We start from the raw sequence: 24,343 nt of genomic DNA on the forward strand, positions 1-24,343 counted from the left end.
AAATTTATCCAAAAATCTAATAGACAGCAACACACCAATACATTCATTCTAGAGACTCACTCTAGGGCCTTAACACAACTCGGTCACATCCATCTTTCCCCTCTCTCAATAAAAGACCTGGATAATGGAATGCAAGGCCATAAATATTGTTCATGCATATATTTAGAGTCACTACAGATGTCTTACAATAAATGTATGTTTTCAAGTTTAGAAACCACAACTAAAAATAATTGAAGATAGTAAGCTAATTGCTCACCACTCATTAGAGTTCTATAAGGTTAGAACCTTCCCCAGAAAAGGATGATTGAAATAATACTGTGCATGCTAACTTTTTTCCACTATCCACCTAACACAATCACAAATACACCACAATAATTGCTGCTTTTCAAGTTCTGACAGAGTAATATTTTTTAAAAGATGATTTTACTACCAAAGCACTTCACTTATAGTTTTTCTACTCCTAATAGCAACTGCAATACAAATGTTAGGTTGCCTATTTTTAGTGGGACCCAACTTATATCACCTCAACTAAAAATAATGGCCTCTCTAACTGTCCAACTTATTTCAATGTTAAGACTCATTTGTTAGAAGTGCTATACCTTTATCATTCAATACTTGTGCAACCCGGTTCAAATCTCATAGCTCCAATGCAAAATAAAAGAAAAATGAGTAGGCCCGATGTCTAAAGGCTCTCAAATGGGGAGCACTAGAGCTGCTGCACCACTTAATTGCTCAGCCCACTAGTGCATGCTAACTTTTTTCCACTATCCACCTAACACAAACAAGTACAGATCTATGTCTGTGTATATATAATGACAATAAATTGGTACTTTACAAGACATAGTAATATTTTAAAAAGATGATTCTAGTACCACAGCAGCTCACCCAAAGTTTTTCTATTCATATACGTGCAGCTGATATTCACCGTAATAAAAAATTCTAAAAACTCTAGAAAGGAATTAATCTTGAATAATGATATAATAATTAAATTTATTTATAATATAATATATTATATTTTAAAAATTAAATTTCATACTAAATAAGAGAATATTATATAAGTTTAGGGGAACAAAGATATTGATATTAACATATGTAATCTACTCTTACGTTAAAAGAATAGTGTTAGTTAGTGTTTGGACTGATATTAAAATTTTATGATTGCTTAGAAATTAACTGAATTTTAAATTTCACCATTGTTAGTTAACTAAATTTATTTTAATTCAAATATTTATTAAATTATTATAAAGTAGGTTTTAGTTATCTTATAAATCATTTATTTACTAATTATCAACTTTAATTCATTTATTTGCTGATTCCCACTTATTTTTAGCATCACATGTTCTATTTTTTTAATTTTTAACAAATTTATCCAAAAATCTAATAGACAGCAACACACCAATACATTCATTCTAGAGACTCACTCTAGGGCCTTAACACAACTCGGTCACAGCCATCTTTCCCCTCTCTCAAAAAAAGACCTGGATAATGGAATGCAAGGCCATAAATATTGTTCATGCATATATTTAGAGTCACTACAGATGTCTTACAATAAATGTCTGTTTTCAAGTTTAGAAACCACAACTAAAAATAATTGAAGATAGTAAGCTAATTGCTCACCACTCATTAGAGTTCTATAAGGTTAGAACCTTCCCCACAAAAGGAAGATTGAAATAATACTGTGCATGCTAACTTTTTTCCACTATCCACCTAACACAATCACAAATACACCACAATAATTGCTGCTTTCCAAGTTCTGACAGAGTAATATTTTTTAAAAGATGATTTTACTACCAAAGCAGTTGACTGATAGTTTTTCTACTCCTAATAGCAACTGCAATACAAATGTTAGGTTGCCTATTTTTAGTGGGACCCAACTTATATCACCTCAACTAAAAATAATGGCCTCTCTAACTGTCCAACTTATTCCAATATTAAGACTCATTTGTCAGAAGTGCTATACCTTTATCATTCAATACTTGTGCAACCCGTTCAAATCTCATAGCTCCAATGCAAAATAAAAGAAAAATGACCAGGCCTGATGTCTAAAGGCTCTCAAATGGGCAGCACTGGAGGTGCTGCACCACTCAATTGCTCAGCCCACTAGTGCATGCTAACTTTTTTTCACTATCCACCTAACACAAACAAATACAGATCTATGTTGTGTATATATAATGATAATAAATTGGTACTTTACAAACAAGACATAGTAATATTTTATAAAGATGATTCTACTACCAAAGCAGCTCACCGAGAGTTTTTCTACTCCTATACGTGCAACTGATATTCACCCTAATAAAAAAATTCTAAAAACTCTACAAAGGAATTAATCTTGAATAATGATAAAATAATTAAATTTATTTATAATATAATATATTATATTTTAAAAATTAAATTTCATACTAAATATGAGAATATTATATAAGTTTAGGGGAACAAAGATATTGATATTAACATTTGTAATCTACTCTTACGTTAAAAGAATAGTGTTAGTTAGTGTTTGGAGTGATATTAAAATTTTATGATTGCTTAGAAACTAAGTGAATTTTAAATTTCACCATTGTTAGTTAACTAAATTTATTTTAATTCAAATATTTATTAAATTATTATAAAGTAGGTTTTAGTTATCTTCTAAATCATTTATTTACTAATTATCAACTTTAATTCATTTATTTGCTGATTCCCACTTATTTTTAGCATCACATGTTCTATTTTTTTAATTTTTAACAAATTTATCCAAAAATCTAATAGACAGCAACACACCAATACATTCATTCTAGAGACTCACTCTAGGGCCTTAACACAACTCGGTCACAGCCATCTTTCCCCTCTCTCAAAAAAAGACCTGGATAATGGAATGCAAGGCCATAAATATTGTTCATGCATATATTTAGAGTCACTACAGATGTCTTACAATAAATGTCTGTTTTCAAGTTTAGAAACCACAACTAAAAATAATTGAAGATAGTAAGCTAATTGCTCACCACTCATTAGAGTTCTATAAGGTTAGAACCTTCCCCACAAAAGGAAGATTGAAATAATACTGTGCATGCTAACTTTTTTCCACTATCCACCTAACACAATCACAAATACACCACAATAATTGCTGCTTTCCAAGTTCTGACAGAGTAATATTTTTTAAAAGATGATTTTACTACCAAAGCAGTTGACTGATAGTTTTTCTACTCCTAATAGCAACTGCAATACAAATGTTAGGTTGCCTATTTTTAGTGGGACCCAACTTATATCACCTCAACTAAAAATAATGGCCTCTCTAACTGTCCAACTTATTCCAATATTAAGACTCATTTGTCAGAAGTGCTATACCTTTATCATTCAATACTTGTGCAACCCGTTCAAATCTCATAGCTCCAATGCAAAATAAAAGAAAAATGACCAGGCCTGATGTCTAAAGGCTCTCAAATGGGCAGCACTGGAGGTGCTGCACCACTCAATTGCTCAGCCCACTAGTGCATGCTAACTTTTTTTCACTATCCACCTAACACAAACAAATACAGATCTATGTTGTGTATATATAATGATAATAAATTGGTACTTTACAAACAAGACATAGTAATATTTTATAAAGATGATTCTACTACCAAAGCAGCTCACCGAGAGTTTTTCTACTCCTATACGTGCAACTGATATTCACCCTAATAAAAAAATTCTAAAAACTCTACAAAGGAATTAATCTTGAATAATGATAAAATAATTAAATTTATTTATAATATAATATATTATATTTTAAAAATTAAATTTCATACTAAATATGAGAATATTATATAAGTTTAGGGGAACAAAGATATTGATATTAACATTTGTAATCTACTCTTACGTTAAAAGAATAGTGTTAGTTAGTGTTTGGAGTGATATTAAAATTTTATGATTGCTTAGAAACTAAGTGAATTTTAAATTTCACCATTGTTAGTTAACTAAATTTATTTTAATTCAAATATTTATTAAATTATTATAAAGTAGGTTTTAGTTATCTTCTAAATCATTTATTTACTAATTATCAACTTTAATTCATTTATTTGCTGATTCCCACTTATTTTTAGCATCACATGTTCTATTTTTTTAATTTTTAACAAATTTATCCAAAAATCTAATAGACAGCAACACACCAATACATTCATTCTAGAGACTCACTCTAGGGCCTTAATACAACTCGCTCACAGCCATCTTTCCCCTCTCTCAAAAAAAGACCTGGATAATGGAATGCAAGGTCATAAATATTGTTCATGCATATATTTAGAGTCACTACAGATGTGTTACAATAAATGTCTGTTTTCAAGTTTAGAAACCACAACTAAAAATAATTGAAGATAGTAAGTTAATTGCTCACCACTCATTAGAGTTCTATAAAGTTAGAACCTTCCCCAGAAAAGGATGATTGAAATAATAATGTGCATGCTAACTTTTTTCCACTATCCACCTAACACAATCACAAATACACCACAATAATTGCTGCTTTCCAAGTTCTGACAAAGTAATATTTTTTAAAAGATGATTTTACTACCAAAGCAGTGATAATTTTTCTACTCCTAATAGCAATTACAATGCAAATATGAGGTTGCCTATTTTCAGTGGGACCCAACTTATATCACCTCAACAGAAAATGGCATATCTAGATAGTGAACAACTTATTCAAATGCTAAGACTCATTTGTCAGAAGTGTTATACCTTTAGCATCAGCACTTGTGCAACCCGGTTCAATTCTCATAGCACCAATGGAAAATAAAAGAAAAATGAGGAGGCCGGATGTCTAAAGGCTCTCAAATGGGAAGCACTCGAGCTGCTGCAGCACTCAATTGCTCACCCCACCAATGCATGCTAACCTTTTTCCATTATCCACCTAACACAAACAAATACAGATCTATATCTGTGTGTATATAATGACAATAAATTGCTGCTTTCCAAGACATTTGATATTCACCCTACTAAAAAAATTCTAAAAACTCTACAAAGGAATTAATCTTGAATAATGATATAAAAATTAAATTTATTTATAATATAATAAATTATATTTTAAAAATTAAATTTCATACTAATAAGACAATCTTAGATAAGTTTAGGGGAACAAAGATATTGATATTAACATATGTAATTTATTTTATGTTAAAAGAATAGTGTTAGTTAGTGTTTGGACTGATATTAAAATTTTATGATTGCTTAGAAATTAACTCAATTTTAAATTTCACCATTGTTTTTAACTAAATTTATTTTAATTCAAATATTTATTAAATTATTATGAAGTACGTTTTAGTTATCTTCTTAATCATTAATTTACTAATTATCAACTTTAATTCATTTAGTTTGCTGATTTCAACTTATTTTTAGCATCATATGTTCTATATATTATTTTTTAAGAAATTTACCCCAAAAATCTAATATAGCCCAATACACCAATATATTCATTCTAGAGACTCACTCTAGGGTCCCCCTCTCTCAAAAAAAGACCTGGATAATGGAGTGCAAGGCCATAACTATTGTTCATGCATGTCTTACAGTAAATGCGTGTTTTCAAGTTTAAAAGCCACTACTAAAAATAATGAAGATAGTAAGCTAATTGCTCACCATTCATTCGAATTCTACAAGGTTAGAACCTTCCCTAGAAAAAGATGATTGAAATAATATCACCACTCAATTGCTCAGCCCCACCGATGCATGCATGCTAACTTTTTTCCACACCTAACACAAACAAGTACATGAGAATAAGTTGATGCTTTCCAAATTGTGACACAGTAATTTTTTGAAAAGATGACTCTACTACCAAAGCACCTCACTGATAATTTTTCTACTCCTAATAGCAACTGCAATACAAATGTTAGGTTGCCTATTTTTAGTGGGACCCAACTTATATCACCTCAACTAAAAATAATGGCCTCTCTAATTGTCCAACTTAATCCAATGTTAAGACTCATTTGTCAGAAGTGCTATACCTTTATCATTCAATACTTGTGCAACCCGGTTCAAATCTCATAGCTCCAATGCAAATAAAAGAAAAATGACGAGGCCCGATGTCTAAAGGCTCTCAAATGGGCAGCACTGGAGCTGCTGCACCACTCAATTGCTCAGCCCACTAGTTCATGCTAACTTTTTTTCACTATCCACCTAACACAAATAAATACAGATCTATATCTGTGTATATATAATGACAATAAATTGGTACTTTACAAGACATAGTAATATTTTAAAAAGATGATTCTACTACCAAAGCAGCTCACCCAGAGTTTTTTCTACTCCTATATGTGCAGCTGATATTCACCATAATAAAAAAATTCTAAAAACTCTACAAAGGAATTAATCTTGAATAATGATATAATAATTAAATTTATTTATAATATAATATATTGTATTTTAAAAATAAATTTTATACTAAATAAGAGAATATTATATACGTTTACGGGAACAAAGATATTGATATTAACATATGTAATCTACTCTTACGTTAAAAAAATAGTGTTAGTTAGTGTTTGGACTGATATTAAAATTTTATGATTGCTTAGAAATTAACTGAATTTTAAATTTCACCATTGTTAGGTTACTAAATTTATTTTAATTCAAATATTTATTAAATTATTATAAAGTAGGTTTTAGTTATCTTATAAATCATTTATTTACTAATTATCAACTTTAATTCATTTATTAGCTGATTCCCACTTATTTTTTTCATATTTAACAAATTTATCCAAAAATCAAATAGACAGCAACACACCAATACATTCATTCTACAGACTCACTCTAGGGCCTTAACACAACTCGGTCACAACCATCTTTCCCCTCTCTCAAAAAAGACATGGATAATGGAATGTAAGGCCATAAATATTGTTCATGCATATATTTAGAGTCACTACAGATGTCTTACCATAAATGTCTGTTTTCAAGTTTAGAAACCACAACTAAAAATAATTGAAGATAGTAAGCTAATTACTCACCACTCATTAGAATTCTATAAGGTTAGAACCTTCCCCACAAAAGGATGATTGAAATAATACTGTGCATGCTAACTTTTTTTCACTATCCACCTAACACAATCACAAATACACGACAATAATTGCTGCTTTCCAAGTTCTGACAAAGTTATATTTTTTAAAAGATGATTTTACTACCAAAGCAGCTCAGTGATAATTTTTCTACTCCTAATAGCAACTACAATGCAAATGTCAGGTTGCCTAATTAAAGTGGGACCCAACTTATATCACCTCAACAAAAATGGCATCTCTAGATAGTGAACAACTTATTCAAATGCTAAGATTCATTTGTCAGAAGTGTTATACCTTTAGCATTCAACACTTGTGCAACCCGGTTCAATTCTCATAGCTCCAATGCAAAATAAAAGAAAAATGAGGAGGGAGGATGTCTAAAGGCTCTCAAATGGGCAGCACTGGAGCTGCTGCAGCACTCCATTGCTCACCCCACTAATGCATGCTAACCTTTTTCCATTATCCACCTAACACAAACAAATAGAGATCTATATGTGTGTGTATATAATGACAATAAATTGCTGCTTTCCAAGACATTTGATATTCACCCTACCAAAAAAATTCTAAAAACTCTACAAAGGAATTAATCTTGAATAATGATATAAAAATTAAATTTTTTTATAATATAATAAATTATATTTGAAAAAGTAAATTTCATACTAAATAAGATAATCTTATATAAGTTTAGGAGAACAAAGATATTGATATTAACATATGAAATCTACTTTTACGTTAAAAGAATAGTGTTAGTTATTATTTGGCATGATATTAAAATTTTATGATTGCTTAGAAATTAAATTAATTTTAAATTTCACCATTGTTTGTTATGCCCAAAAATTGGTATAAACAATATTCAGATTGAGATTGATTAAATAGTCAAAACTGGGGAAAGAAAACGGCTAAAATTAAGGAACAGATAAAGTTATGGAAGAAAAGTAGGCGCGCCCTGTGTGTAGGAAGGATGCGCCCTATAGTTTGATGGCTGATAAATAGGTTTCTTTCAATGGACCCCATGTATAGTAGACTCTGTGGAGTGTTCTGTTTTCGCCATTTTTGCACACCATGTTGATTGTCCCTTTGCCCTCAATTTGTACTCGAGATCCATCACCAAACTTCACATGTCCTCGTAGTGTCTTGTCCAACTTTTCAATTTTTTCACGACACTCCGGTCATGTGGTTACTTGCTCCGTTATCGAGATACCACATATTATCTGTTTCCTCCTTTGTGTTCGATTTTGATCCTTCACTGAGCAAAATCACACCGTTTGTTGTTTCTTTACTTATTGTCATTAGGAGAGCAGGTTCATCATCAGCTGTTTGTGACAAATGCACTTTTCCGCGATGCACTTTGTCCCTCTTCGGTTTTCTACATTCGGCAGCGAAATGCCCATATGCTCCACAGTTGAAACACTTTATTTTACTTCGATCAATTCTGTCATGACCTCCCTGATTATCCCGTCCATGAAAACCGTTTCCACCTCGATTAGATATTTGCAGCCACTCTTCACGTGTAAGCAGAAGCTTCCCACTACTGGCTTCATATTTTGACCATTCTTCCTCATTTATGAGTAGTTGTTGCCCTTCTTTGCTCTCACCTTGTCCTGAAAGATGTTATTCATGAGCCTTCAACGAGCCAATTACCTCCACTATAGACATTGTTTCTAAATTGCCAAATTGCTCAAGTGTTGAGGCAATTTGTAGAAACTTTGTTGGAACTGCCCGTAGGATTTTCTTCACAACGTACTTCTCTCCAATTGATTCTCCAAGTGCCATGATCTTCGCAACCCAGCCATTCAATTTCAAATAAAAGTCATCCAATTGCTCCGTCTCATTCATCTTCAGCGACTCAACTCCGCCTTGAGAGTTTGGGCCTTAAATTTCTTCACCCTATCAGCACCTAAAGACGTTGTTTTAATGGCTGCCCAGACTTGTTTGGCAGTTGTACGCTCCGCTAGTGTCAACAGCAGTTCTTCTGAGATTTCCTGGTAGATCATCGCCATAGCACGTTTATCCGCCTTGTCCTCGATGGGTGCTTTTGGGTCCTTGGGCTCTACTGCTTCCTACACGTTATATGCCTGCAAATATACTTTCATTTTCATAGCCCAGGCAAGTATAATTTGTTTTTGTTAGCATTGGGTAGCTAAGCCCAATTTGCCCGTCTTTGCCCTTGCTTGAATCTGCCATTGTTGTGTCTCGATAGTACGTTTCTCTAACTGTTTATAGTGCTCTGATACCAGATGTTAGAAAGTAAAGATAATTGTTTACAAATGCAACTGGGATTACAGAATGAAACAGGAAGAATTACACGATGAATAAAGAAAGCAGCTAACATCCATAACTCCTACAAACCAGGTCACACTCTTGATTTATCTCCATGAACACCAAACTGACTATAACTACTTCAACGTGTACACGTTAGTTTATTCAAAACATTATTAAATAAAACAAACAAATAGAACATGTTTAGAATTAAACTCAACAACAAGTACACGATAATAAGTTGCTGCTTTCCAAGTTCTAACAGAGTAATTTTTTAAAAGACGATTCTACTACCAAAACAGCTCACTGATAGTTTTTCTACTCCTAATAGCAACTGCAATACAAATGTCATGTTGCCTATTTTTAGTGGGATCCAACTTATATCACCTCACAAAAATGGCCTTTCTAGAAAGTGACCAACTTATTCCAATGCTAAGACTCATTTGTCAGAAGTGCTACACCTTTATCATTCAACACTTGTGCAACCCGGTTCAAGTCTCATAGCTCCAATACAAAATAAAAGAAAAATGAGGAGGCCGGATGTCTAGAGGCTCTCAAATGGGCAGCATTGGAGCTCGTACAGCACTCAATTGCTCAGCCCACTAATGCATGCTAACTTTTTTCCACTATCCACCTAACACAAACAAATACAGAACTATGTCTGTGTATATATAATGACAATAAATTGCTGCTTTCCAAGACATAGTAATATTTTAAAAAGATGATTCTACTACCAAAGCAGCTCGCCCAGAGTTTTTCTACTCCTATACTTGTAGCTGATATTCACCCTACTAAAAAAATTCTAAAAACTCTACAAAGGAATTAATCTTGAATAATGATATAAAAATTAAATTTATTTATAATATAATAATTTATAATTTAAAAATTAAATTTAATACAAAATGAGATAATCTTATATAAGTGTAGGGGCACAAATATATTGATATTAACATATGTAATCTACTTTTACTTTAAAAGAATAGTGTTAGTTTGTTTTTCGACTAATATTAAAATTTTATGATTGCTTAGAAATAAACTGAATTTTAAATTTCACCATTGTTTGTTAACTAAATTTAAATTAATTCAAATATTTATTAAATTTTTATAAAGTACGTTTTAGTTATCTTCTAAATCATTAATTTACTAATTATCAACTATAATTCATTTAATTTGGTGATTCCCACTTATTTTAGCAGCATATGTTTTATATATTATTTTTTAAGAAATTTATCCAAATATCTAATAGACGGTAATACACCAATATATTTATTCTAGAAATTTATTTTAATTCAAATATTTATTAAATTATTATAAAGTAGGTTTTAGTTATCTTGTAAATCATTTATTTATTTGCTGATTCCCACTTATTTATAGCATCACATGTTTTATTTTTTTAATTTTAACAAATTTATCCAAAAAACTAATAGACAGTAACACACCAATACATCATTCTACAGACTCACTCTAGGGCCTTAACACAACTAGGTCACAGCCATCTTTCCCCTCTCTCAAAAAAAGACCTCGATAATGGAATGCAAGGCCATAAATATTGTTCATACATATATTTAGAGTCACTACAGATGTCTCAATAAATGTCTGTTTTCAAGTTTAGAAACCACAACTAAAAATAATTGAAGATAGTAAGCTAATTGCTCACCACTCATTAGAGTTCTATAAGGTTAGAACCTTTCCCAGAAAAGGATGATTGAAATAATACTGTGCATACTAACCTTTTTCCACTATCCACCTAACACAATCACAAATACACGACAATAACTGCTGCTTTCCAAGTTCTGACAAAGTAACATTTTTAAAAGATGATTTTACTACCAAAGCAGCTAACTGATAATTTTTCTACTCCTAATACCAACTACAATGCAAATGTCAGGTTGCCTATTTTCAGTGGGACCCAACTTATATCACCTGAACAAAAAATGGCATCTCTAGATAGTGAACAACTTATTCAAATGCTAAGACTCATTTGTCAGAAGTGTTATACCTTTAGCATTCAACACTTGTGCAACGCGGTTCAATTCTCATAGCTCCAATATAAAATAAAAGAAAAATGAGGAGGTAGGATGTCTAAAGGCTCTCAAATGGGCTCAATTGCTCACCCCACTAATGCATGCTAACCTTTTTCCATTATCCACCTAACACAAACAAATACAGATCTATATCTGTGTGTATATAATGACAATAAATTGCTACTTTCCAAGACATTTGATATTCACCCTACTAAAAAAATTCTAAAAAACTCTACAAAGGAATTAATCTTGAATAATGATATAAAAATTAAATTATTTATAATTTAATAAATTATATTTTAAAAATTAAATTTCATACTAATTAAGACAATCTTAGATAAGTTTACGGGAACAAAGATATTGATATTAACATATGTAATCTACTTTTATGTTAAAAGAATAGTGTTAGTGTTTGGCCTTATATTAAAATTTTATGATTGCTTAGAATTAACTCAATTTTAAATTTCACCATTGTTTTTTAACTAAATTTATTTTAATTCAAATATTTATTAAATTATTATAAAGTACGTTTTAGTTATCTTCTAAATCATTAATTTACTAATTATCAACTATAATTCATTTAATTTGCTGATTCCCACTTATTTTTAGCATCATATGTTTTATATATTATTTTTTAAGAAATTTATCCAAAATCTAATATACCGCAATACACCAGTATATTCATTCTAGAGACTCACTCTAGGGTCTTAACACAACTCAGTCACAACCATCTTTCCCCCTCTCTCAAAAAAAGACCTGGATAATGGAGTGCAAGGCCATAATTATTGTTCATGCGTGTCTTACAGTAAATGGGTGTTTTCAAGTTTAAAAGCCACTACTAAAAATAATTGAAGATAGTAAGCTAATTGCTCACCACTCATTCTAATTCTACAAGGTTAGAACCTTCCCTAGAAAAAGATGATTGAAATAATATTGCACCTGTATTGCACCACTCAATTGCTCAGCCCACGGATGCATGCATGCTAACTTTTTTCCACACCTAACACAAACAAGTACATGACAGTAAGTTGATGCTTTCCAAATTGTGACACAGTAATTTTTTGAAAAGATGACTCTACTACCAAAGCACCTCACTGATAGTTTTTCTACTCCTAATAGCAACTGCAATACAAATGTCAGGTTGCCTATTTTTAGTGGGACCCAACTTATATCACCTCAACTAAAAAGAATGGCTTCTCTAAGTGTCCAACTTATTCCAATATTAAGACTCATTTATCAAAAGTGCTATACCTTTATCATTCAATACTTGTGCAACCCGGTTCAAATCTCATAGCTCCAATGCAAAATAAAAGAAAAATGAGTATGCCCGATGTCTAAAGGCTCTCAAATGGGCAGCACTAGAGCTGCTGCACCACTTAATTGCTCAGCCCACTAGTGCATGCTAACTTTTTTTCCACTATCCACCTAACACAAACAAATACAGATCTGTATATATAATGACAATAAATTGGTACTTTACAAGACATAGTAATATTTTAAAAAAATGATTCTACTACCACACCAGCTCACCCAAAGTTTTTCTATTCCTATACGTGCAGCTGATATTCACTGTAATAAAAAAATTCTAAAAACTCTACAAAGGAATTAATCTTGAATAATGATATAATAATTAAATTTATTTATAATATAATATATTATATTTTAAAAATTAAATTTCATACTAAATAAGAGAATATTATATAAGTTTACGGGAACAAAGATATTGATATTAACATATGTAATCTACTCTTACGTTAAAAGAATAGTGTTAGTTAGTGTTTGGACTGATATTAAAATTTTATGATTGCTTAGAAAGTAACTGAATTTTAAATTTCACCATTGTTAGTTAACTAAATTTATTTTAATTCAAATATTTATTAAATTATTATAAAGTAGGTTTTTGTTATCTTCTAAATAATTTATTTACTAATTATCAACTTTAATTCATTTATTTGCTGATTCCCACTTATTTTTAGCATCACATGTTCTATTTTTTTTAATTTTTAACAAATTTATCCAAAAATCTAATAGACAGCAACACACGAATACATTCATACTAGAGACTCACTCTAGGGCCTTAACACAACTCGGTCACAGCCATCTTTCCCCTCTCTCAAAAAAAGACCTGGATAATGGAATGCAAGGCCATAAATATTGTTCATGCATATATTAAGAGTCACTACAGATGTCTTACAATAAATGTCTATTTTCAAGTTAAGAAACCACAACTAAAAATAATTAAAGATTGTAAGCTAATTTCTCACCACTCATTAGAGTTCTATAAGGTTAGAACCTTCCCCAGAAAAGGATGATTGAAATAATACTGTGCATGCTAACTTTTTTCCACTGTCCACCTAACACAATCACAAATACACCACAATAATTGCTGCTTTCCAAGTTCTGACAGAGTAATATTTTTTAAAAGATGATTTTACTATCAAAGCAGCTCATTGATAATTTTTCTACTCCTAATAGCAACTACAATACAAATGTCAGGTTGCCTATTTTCAGTGGGACCCAACTTATATCACCTCAACAAAAAATGGCACATCTAGATAGTGAACAACTTATTCAAATGCTAAGACTCATTTGTCAGAAGTGTTATACCTTTAGCATTCAACACTTGTGAAACCCCCTTCAATTCTCATAGCACCAATGCAAAATAAAAGAAAAATGAGGAGGCCGGATGTCTAAAGGCTCTCAAATGGGCAGCATGGGAGCTGCTGCAGCACTCAATTGCTCACCCGACTAATGAATGCTAACCTTTTTCCATTATCCACCTCACAAACAAATACAGATCTATATGTGTGTGTATATAATGACAATAAATTGCTGCTTTCCAAGACATTTGATATTCACCCTACTAAAAAAAATCTAAAAACTCTACAAAGGAATTAATCTTGAATAATGATATAAAAATTAAATTTATTTATTATATAATAAATTATATTTTAAAAATTACATTTCATACTAAATAAGACAATCTTAGATAAGTTTAGGGGAACAAAGATATTGATATTAACATATGTAATCTACTTTTATGTTAAAAGAATAGTGTTAGTTAGTGTTTGGACTGATATTAAAATTTTATGATTGCTTAGAAATTAACTCAATTTTAAATTTCACCATTGTTTTTTAACTAAATTTATTTTAATTCAAATATTTATTAAATTATTATAAAGTACGTGTTAGTTATCTTTTTAATCATTAATTTACTAATTATCAACTTTAATTCATTTAGTTTGCTGATTCCAACTTATATTTAACATCATATGTTTTATATATTATTTTTTAAGAAATTTATCCAAAAATCTAATATAGGGCAATACAACAATATATTCATTCTAGAGACTCACTCTAGGGCCTTAACACAACTCAGTCACAACCATCTTTCCCCCTCTCTCAAAAAAAGACCTGGATAATGGAGTGTAAGGCCATAACTATTGTTCATGCATGTCTTACAGTAAATGGGTGTTTTCAAGTTTAAAAGCCACTACTAAAAATAATTGAAGATAGTAAGCTAATTGCTCACCACTCATTCGAATTCTACAAGGTTAGAACCTTCCCTAGAAAAAGATGATTGAAATAATATTGCAGCTGTATTGCACCACTCAATTGCTCAGCCCACCGATGCATGCATGCTAACTTTTTCCACACCTAACACAAACAAGTACATGAGAATAAGTTGATGCTTTCCAAATTGTGACACAGTAATTTTTTGAAAAGATGACTCTACTACCAAATCAGTGTTTCTACTCCTAATAGCAACTGCAATACAAATGTTAGGTTGCCTATTTTTAGTGGGACCCAACTTATATCACCTCAACTAAAAATAATGGCCTCTCTAACTGTCCAACTTATTCCAATGTTAAGACTCATTTGTCAGAAGTGATATACCTTTATCATTCAATACTTGTGCAACCCGGTTCAAATCTCATAGCTCCAATGCAAAATAAAAGAAAAATGACCAGGCGCGATGTCTAAAGGCTCTCAAATGGGCAGCACTGGAGCTGCTGCACCACTCAATTGCTCAGCCCACTAGTTCATGCTAACTTTTTTTCACTATCCACCTAACACAAATAAATACAGATCTATGTCTGTGTATATATAATGACAATAAATTGGTACTTTACAAGACATAGTAATATTTTAAAAAGATAATTCTACTACCAAAGCAGCTCACCCAGAGTTTTTCTACTCCTATACGTGCAGCTGATATTCACCCTAATAAAAAATTCTAAAAACTCTAGAAAGGAATTAATCTTGAATAATGATATAATAATTAAATTTATTTATAATATAATATATTATATTTTAAAAATTAAATTTCATACTAAATAAGAGAATATTATATAAGTTTAGGGGAACAAAGATATTGATATTAACATATGTAATCTACTCTTACGTTAAAAGAATAGTGTTAGTTAGTGTTTGGACTGATATTAAAATTTTATGATTGCTTAGAAATTAACTGAATTTTAAATTTCACCATTGTTAGTTAACTAAATTTATTTTAATTCAAATATTTATTAAATTATTATAAAGTAGGTTTTAGTTATCTTATAAATCATTTATTTACTAATTATCAACTTTAATTCATTTATTTGCTGATTCCCACTTATTTTTAGCATCACATGTTCTATTTTTTTAATTTTTAACAAATTTATCCAAAAATCTAATAGACAGCAACACACCAATACATTCATTCTAGAGACTCACTCTAGGGCCTCAACACAACTCGGTCACAGCCATCTTTCCCCTCTCTCAAAAAAAGACCTGGATAATGGAATGCAAGGCCATAAATATTGTTCATGCATATATTTAGAGTCACTACAGATGTCTTACAATAAATGTCTGTTTTCAAGTTTAGAAACCACAACTAAAAATAATTGAAGATAGTAAGCTAATTGCTCACCACTCATTAGAGTTCTATAAGGTTAGAACCTTCCCCACAAAAGGAAGATTGAAATAATACTGTGCATGCTAACTTTTTTCCACTATCCACCTAACACAATCACAAATACACCACAATAATTGCTGCTTTCCAAGTTCTGACAGAGTAATATTTTTTAAAAGATGATTTTACTACCAAAGCAGTTGACTGATAGTTTTTCTACTCCTAATAGCAACTGCAATACAAATGTTAGGTTGCCTATTTTTAGTGGGACCCAACTTATATCACCTCAACTAAAAATAATGGCCTCTCTAACTGTCCAACTTATTCCAATATTAAGACTCATTTGTCAGAAGTGCTATACCTTTATCATTCAATACTTGTGCAACCCGTTCAAATCTCATAGCTCCAATGCAAAATAAAAGAAAAATGACCAGGCCTGATGTCTAAAGGCTCTCAAATGGGCAGCACTGGAGGTGCTGCACCACTCAATTGCTCAGCCCACTAGTGCATGCTAACTTTTTTTCACTATCCACCTAACACAAACAAATACAGATCTATGTTGTGTATATATAATGATAATAAATTGGTACTTTACAAGACATAGTAATATTTTATAAAGATGATTCTACTACCAAAGCAGCTCACCGAGAGTTTTTCTACTCCTATACGTGCAACTGATATTCACCCTAATAAAAAAATTCTAAAAACTCTACAAAGGAATTAATCTTGAATAATGATATAATAATTAAATTTATTTATAATATAATATATTATATTTTAAAAATTAAATTTCATACTAAATATGAGAATATTATATAAGTTTAGGGGAACAAAGATATTGATATTAACATTTGTAATCTACTCTTACGTTAAAAGAATAGTGTTAGTTAGTGTTTGGAGTGATATTAAAATTTTATGATTGCTTAGAAACTAACTGAATTTTAAATTTCACCATTGTTAGTTAACTAAATTTATTTTAATTCAAATATTTATTAAATTATTATAAAGTAGGTTTTAGTTATCTTCTAAATCATTTATTTACTAATTATCAACTTTAATTCATTCATTTGCTGATTCCCACTTATTTTTAGCATCACATGTTCTATTTTTTTAATTTTTAACAAATTTATCCAAAAATCTAATAGACAGCAACACACCAATACATTCATTCTAGAGACTCACTCTAGGGCCTTAATACAACTCGCTCACAGCCATCTTTCCCCTCTCTCGAAAAAAGACCTGGATAATGGAATGCAAGGTCATAAATATTGTTCATGCATATATTTAGAGTCACTACAGATGTGTTACAATAAATGTCTGTTTTCAAGTTTAGAAACCACAACTAAAAATAATTGAAGATAGTAAGTTAATTGCTCACCACTCATTAGAGTTCTATAAAGTTAGAACCTTCCCCAGAAAAGGATGATTGAAATAATAATGTGCATGCTAACTTTTTTCCACTATCCACCTAACACAATCACAAATACACCACAATAATTGCTGCTTTCCAAGTTCTGACAAAGTAATATTTTTTAAAAGATGATTTTACTACCAAAGCAGTGATAATTTTTCTACTCCTAATAGCAATTACAATGCAAATATGAGGTTGCCTATTTTCAGTGGGACCCAACTTATATCACCTCAACAGAAAATGGCATATCTAGATAGTGAACAACTTATTCAAATGCTAAGACTCATTTGTCAGAAGTGTTATACCTTTAGCATTCAGCACTTGTGCAACCCGGTTCAATTCTCATAGCACCAATGCAAAATAAAAGAAAAATGAGGAGGCCGGATGTCTAAAGGCTCTCAAATGGGAAGCACTCGAGCTGCTGCAGCACTCAATTGCTCACCCCACCAATGCATGCTAACCTTTTTCCATTATCCACCTAACACAAACAAATACAGATCTATATCTGTGTGTATATAATGACAATAAATTGCTGCTTTCCAAGACATTTGATATTCACCCTACTAAAAAAATTCTAAAAACTCTACAAAGGAATTAATCTTGAATAATGATATAAAAATTAAATTTATTTATAATATAATAAATTATATTTTAAAAATTAAATTTCATACTAAATAAGACAATCTTAGATAAGTTTAGGGGAACAAAGATATTGATATTAACATATGTAATTTATTTTATGTTAAAAGAATAGTGTTAGTTAGTGTTTGGACTGATATTAAAATTTTATGATTGCTTAGAAATTAACTCAATTTTAAATTTCACCATTGTTTTTAACTAAATTTATTTTAATTCAAATATTTATTAAATTATTATGAAGTACGTTTTAGTTATCTTCTTAATCATTAATTTACTAATTATCAACTTTAATTCATTTAGTTTGCTGATTTCAACTTATTTTTAGCATCATATGTTCTATATATTATTTTTTAAGAAATTTACCCAAAAATCTAATATAGCCCAATACACCAATATATTCATTCTAGAGACTCACTCTAGGGTCCCCCTCTCTCAAAAAAAGACTTGGATAATGGAGTGCAAGGCCATAACTATCATGCATGTCTTACACTAAATGCGTGTTTTCAAGTTTAAAAGCCACTACTAAAAATAATTGAAGATAGTAAGCTAATTGCTCACCATTCATTCGAATTCTACAAGGTTAGAACCTTCCCTAGAAAAAGATGATTGAAATAATATCACCACTCAATTGCTCAGCCCACCGATGCATGCATGCTAACTTTTTTCCACACCTAACACAAACAAGTACATGAGAATAAGTTGATGCTTTCCAAATTGTGACACAGTAATTTTTTGAAAAGATGACTCTACTACCAAAGCACCTCACTGATAATTTTTCTACTCCTAATAGCAACTGCAATACAAATGTTAGGTTGCCTATTTTTAGTGGGACCCAACTTATATCACCTCAACTAAAAATAATGGCCTCTCTAATTGTCCAACTTAATCCAATGTTAAGTCTCATTTGTCAGAAGTGCTATACCTTTATCATTCAATACTTGTGCAACCCGGTTCAAATCTCATAGCTCCAATGCAAAATAAAAGAAAAATGACGAGGCCCGATGTCTAAAGGCTCTCAAATGGGCAGCACTGGAGCTGCTGCACCACTCAATTGCTCAGCCCACTAGTTCATGCTAACTTTTTTTCACTATCCACCTAACACAAATAAATACAGATCTATGTCTGTGTATATATAATGACAATAAATTGGTACTTTACAAGACATAGTAATATTTTAAAAAGATGATTCTACTACCAAAGCAGCTCACCGAGAGTTTTTCTACTCCTATATGTGCAGCTGATATTCACCATAATAAAAAAATTCTAAAAACTCTACAAAGGAATTAATCTTGAATAATGATATAATAATTAAATTTATTTATAATATAATATATTGTATTTTAAAAATTAAATTTTATACTAAATAAGAGAATATTATATACGTTTACGGGAACAAAGATATTGATATTAACATATGTAATCTACTCTTACGTTAAAAAAATTGTGTTAGTTAGTGTTTGGACTGATATTAAAATTTTATGATTGCTTAGAAATTAACTGAATTTTAAATTTCACCATTGTTAGGTTACTAAATTTATTTTAATTCAAATATTTATTAAATTATTATAAAGTAGGTTTTAGTTATCTTATAAATCATTTATTTACTAATTATCAACTTTAATTCATTTATTAGCTGATTCCCACTTATTTTTTTCATATTTAACAAATTTATCCAAAATCTAATAGACAGCAACACACCAATACATTCATTCTACAGACTCACTCTAGGGCCTTAACACAACTCGGTCACAACCATCTTTCCCCTCTCTCAAAAAAAGACATGGATAATGGAATGTAAGGCCATAAATATTGTTCATGCATATATTTAGAGTCACTACAGATGTCTTACCATAAATGTCTGTTTTCAAGTTTAGAAACCACAACTAAAAATAATTGAAGATAGTAAGCTAATTGCTCACCACTCATTAGAATTCTATAAGGTTAGAACCTTCCCCACAAAAGGATGATTGAAATAATACTGTGCATGCTAACTTTTTTTCACTATCCACCTAACACAATCACAAATACACGACAATAATTGCTGCTTTCCAAGTTCTGACAAAGTTATATTTTTAAAAGATGATTTTACTACCAAAGCAGCTCAGTGATAATTTTTCTACTCCTAATAGCAACTACAATGCAAATGTCAGGTTGCCTAATTAAAGTGGGACCCAACTTATATCACCTCAACAAAAATGGCATCTCTAGATAGTGAACAACTTATTCAAATGCTAAGATTCATTTGTCAGAAGTGTTATACCTTTAGCATTCAACACTTGTGCAACCCGGTTCAATTCTCATAGCTCCAATGCAAAATAAAAGAAAAATGAGGAGGGAGGATGTCTAAAGGCTCTCAAATGGGCAGCACTGGAGCTGCTGCAGCACTCCATTGCTCACCCCACTAATGCATGCTAACCTTTTTCCATTATCCACCTAACACAAACAAATAGAGATCTATATGTGTGTGTATATAATGACAATAAATTGCTGCTTTCCAAGACATTTGATATTCACCCTACCAAAAAAATTCTAAAAACTCTACAAAGGAATTAATCTTGAATAATGATATAAAAATTAAATTTTTTTATAATATAATAAATTATATTTGAAAAAGTAAATTTCATACTAAATAAGATAATCTTATATAAGTTTAGGAGAACAAAGATATTGATATTAACATATGAAATCTACTTTTACGTTAAAAGAATAGTGTTAGTTATTATTTGGCATGATATTAAAATTTTATGATTGCTTAGAAATTAAATTAATTTTAAATTTCACCATTGTTTGTTATGCCCAAAAATTGGTATAAACAATATTCAGATTGAGATTGATTAAATAGTCAAAACTGGGGAAGAAACGGCTAAAATTAAGGAACAGATAAAGTTATGGAAGAAAAGTAGGCGCGCCCTGTGTGTAGGAAGGATGCGCCCTATAGTTTGATGGCTGATAAATAGGTTTCTTTCAATGGACCCCATGTATAGTAGACTCTGTGGAGTGTTCTGTTTTCGCCATTTTTGCACACCATGTTGATTGTCCCTTTGCCCTCAATTTGTACTCGAGATCCATCACCAAACTTCACATGTCCTCGTAGTGTCTTGTCCAACTTTTCAATTTTTTCACGACACCCGGTCATGTGGTTACTTGCTCCGTTATCGAGATACCACATATTATCTGTTTCCTCCTTTGTGTTCGATTTTGATCCTTCACTGAGCAAAATCACACCGTTTGTTGTTTCTTTACTTATTGTCATTAGGAGAGCAGGTTCATCATCAGCTGTTTGTGACAAATGCACTTTTCCGCGATGCACTTTGTCCCTCTTCGGTTTTCTACATTCGGCAGCGAAATGCCCATATGCTCCACAGTTGAAACACTTTATTTTACTTCGATCAATTCTGTCATGACCTCCCTGATTATCCCGTCCATGAAAACCGTTTCCACCTCGATTAGATATTTGCAGCCACTCTTCACGTGTAAGCAGAAGCTTCCCACTACTGGCTTCATATTTTGACCATTCTTCCTCATTTATGAGTAGTTGTTGCCCTTCTTTGCTCTCACCTTGTCCTGAAAGATGTTATTCATGAGCCTTCAACGAGCCAATTACCTCCACTATAGACATTGTTTCTAAATTGCCAAATTGCTCAAGTGTTGAGGCAATTTGTAGAAACTTTGTTGGAACTGCCCGTAGGATTTTCTTCACAACGTACTTCTCTCCAATTGATTCTCCAAGTGCCATGATCTTCGCAACCCAGCCATTCAATTTCAAATAAAAGTCATCCAATTGCTCCGTCTCATTCATCTTCAGCGACTCAAACTCCGCCTTGAGAGTTTGGGCCTTAAATTTCTTCACCCTGTCAGCACCTAAAGACGTTGTTTTAATGGCTGCCCAGACTTGTTTGGCAGTTGTACGCTCCGCTAGTGTCAACAGCAGTTCTTCTGAGATTTCCTGGTAGATCATCGCCATAGCACGTTTATCCGCCTTGTCCTCGATGGGTGCTTTTGGGTCCTTGGGCTCTACTGCTTCCCACACGTTATATGCCTGCAAATATACTTTTATTTTCATAGCCCAGGCAGTATAATTTGTTTTTGTTAGCATTGGGTAGCTAAGCCCAATTTGCCCGTCTTTGCCCTTGCTTGAATCTGCCATTGTTGTGTCTCGATAGTACGTTTCTCTAACTGTTTATAGTGCTCTGATACCAGATGTTAGAAAGTAAAGATAATTGTTTACAAATGCAACTGGGATTACAGAATGAAACAGGAAGAATTACACGATGAATAAAGAAAGCAGCTAACATCCATAACTCCTACAAACCAGGTCACACTCTTGATTTATCTCCATGAACACCAAACTGACTATAACTACTTCAACGTGTACACGTTAGTTTATTCAAAACATTATTAAATAAAACAAACAAATAGAACATGTTTAGAATTAAACTCAACAACAAGTACACGATAATAAGTTGCTGCTTTCCAAGTTCTAACAGAGTAATTTTTTAAAAGACGATTCTACTACCAAAACAGCTCACTGATAGTTTTTCTACTCCTAATAGCAACTGCAATACAAATCTCATGTTGCCTATTTTTAGTGGGATCCAACTTATATCACCTCAACAAAAAATGGCCTTTCTAGAAAGTGACCAACTTATTCCAATGCTAAGACTCATTTGTCAGAAGTGCTACACCTTTATCATTCAACACTTGTGCAACCCGGTTCAAGTCTCATAGCTCCAATACAAAATAAAAGAAAAATGAGGAGGCCGGATGTCTAGAGGCTCTCAAATGGGCAGCATTGGAGCTCGTACAGCACTCAATTGCTCAGCCCACTAATGCATGCTAACTTTTTTCCACTATCCACCTAACACAAACAAATACAGAACTATGTCTGTGTATATATAATGACAATAAATTGCTGCTTTCCAAGACATAGTAATATTTTAAAAAGATGATTCTACTACCAAAGCAGCTCGCCCAGAGTTTTTCTACTCCTATACTTGTAGCTGATATTCACCCTACTAAAAAAATTCTAAAAACTCTACAAAGGAATTAATCTTGAATAATGATATAAAAATTAAATTTATTTATAATATAATAATTTATAATTTAAAAATTAAATTTAATACAAAATGAGATAATCTTATATAAGTGTAGGGGCACAAATATATTGATATTAACATATGTAATCTACTTTTACTTTAAAAGAATAGTGTTAGTTTGTTTTTCGACTAATATTAAAATTTTATGATTGCTTAGAAATAAACTGAATTTTAAATTTCACCATTGTTTGTTAACTAAATTTAAATTAATTCAAATATTTATTAAATTTTTATAAAGTACGTTTTAGTTATCTTCTAAATCATTAATTTACTAATTATCAACTATAATTCATTTAATTTGGTGATTCCCACTTATTTTTAGCAGCATATGTTTATATATTATTTTTAAGAAATTTATCCAAATATCTAATAGACGGTAATACACCAATATATTTATTCTAGAAATTTATTTTAATTCAAATATTTATTAAATTATTATAAAGTAGGTTTTAGTTATCTTGTAAATCATTTATTTATTTGCTGATTCCCACTTATTTATAGCATCACATGTTTTATTTTTTTAATTTTTAACAAATTTATCCAAAAAACTAATAGACAGTAACACACCAATACATTCATTCTAGAGACTCACTCTAGGGCCTTAACACAACTAGGTCACAGCCATCTTTCCCCTCTCTCAAAAAAAGACCTCGATAATGGAATGCAAGGCCATAAATATTGTTCATACATATATTTAGAGTCACTACAGATGTCTCAATAAATGTCTGTTTTCAAGTTTAGAAACCACAACTAAAAATAATTCAAGATAGTAAGCTAATTGCTCACCACTCATTAGAGTTCTATAAGGTTAGAACCTTTCCCAGAAAAGGATGATTGAAATAATACTGTGCATACTAACCTTTTTCCACTATCCACCTAACACAATCACAAATACACGACAATAACTGCTGCTTTCCAAGTTCTGACAAAGTAACATTTTTTAAAAGATGATTTTACTACCAAAGCAGCTAACTGATAATTTTTCTACTCCTAATACCAACTACAATGCAAATGTCAGGTTGCCTATTTTC

General features: G+C 31.2%; 2 protein-coding genes across 2 annotated transcripts; both read right to left on the reverse strand.

Moving 5' to 3' along the window:
• Window positions 1-8,141: 8,141 nt before the first annotated feature.
• Window positions 8,142-8,822, reverse strand: LOC141718336 (uncharacterized). Its single transcript, XM_074520720.1, has 2 exons — window positions 8,657-8,822; window positions 8,142-8,587 (listed from the first exon to the last, which is right to left on the reverse strand). The coding sequence occupies exons 1-2, from the start codon at window positions 8,820-8,822 to the stop codon at window positions 8,142-8,144; spliced, it is 612 nt and encodes a 203-aa protein (XP_074376821.1).
• A 2-nt stretch (window positions 8,823-8,824) lies between these two features.
• Window positions 8,825-22,363, reverse strand: LOC141718342 (uncharacterized). Its single transcript, XM_074520727.1, has 3 exons — window positions 21,850-22,363; window positions 21,242-21,780; window positions 8,825-9,046 (listed from the first exon to the last, which is right to left on the reverse strand). The coding sequence occupies exons 1-3, from the start codon at window positions 22,361-22,363 to the stop codon at window positions 8,825-8,827; spliced, it is 1,275 nt and encodes a 424-aa protein (XP_074376828.1).
• Between the last annotated feature and the right edge of the window lie 1,980 nt (window positions 22,364-24,343).

Source organism: Apium graveolens, chromosome 1, assembly GCF_009905375.1.
Source record: "Apium graveolens cultivar Ventura chromosome 1, ASM990537v1, whole genome shotgun sequence".
Taxonomy (NCBI): Eukaryota; Viridiplantae; Streptophyta; class Magnoliopsida; order Apiales; family Apiaceae; genus Apium; species Apium graveolens.

Coding starts and splice junctions, on each gene's coding strand:
- LOC141718336 (XM_074520720.1), bottom strand. CDS start 8,822: ATGAATGAGACGGAGCAATTGGATGACTTTTATTTGAAATTGAATGGC. Junction 8,588..8,656: donor CTCAACACTTGAGCAATTTG/GCAATTTAGAAA, acceptor AACATCTTTCAG/GACAAGGTGAGAGCAAAGAA.
- LOC141718342 (XM_074520727.1), bottom strand. CDS start 22,363: ATGGCAGATTCAAGCAAGGGCAAAGACGGGCAAATTGGGCTTAGCTAC. Junction 21,781..21,849: donor CTCAACACTTGAGCAATTTG/GCAATTTAGAAA, acceptor AACATCTTTCAG/GACAAGGTGAGAGCAAAGAA. Junction 9,047..21,241: donor GCAAAGGGACAATCAACATG/GTGTGCAAAAAT, acceptor TATAACGTGTAG/GAAGCAGTAGAGCCCAAGGA.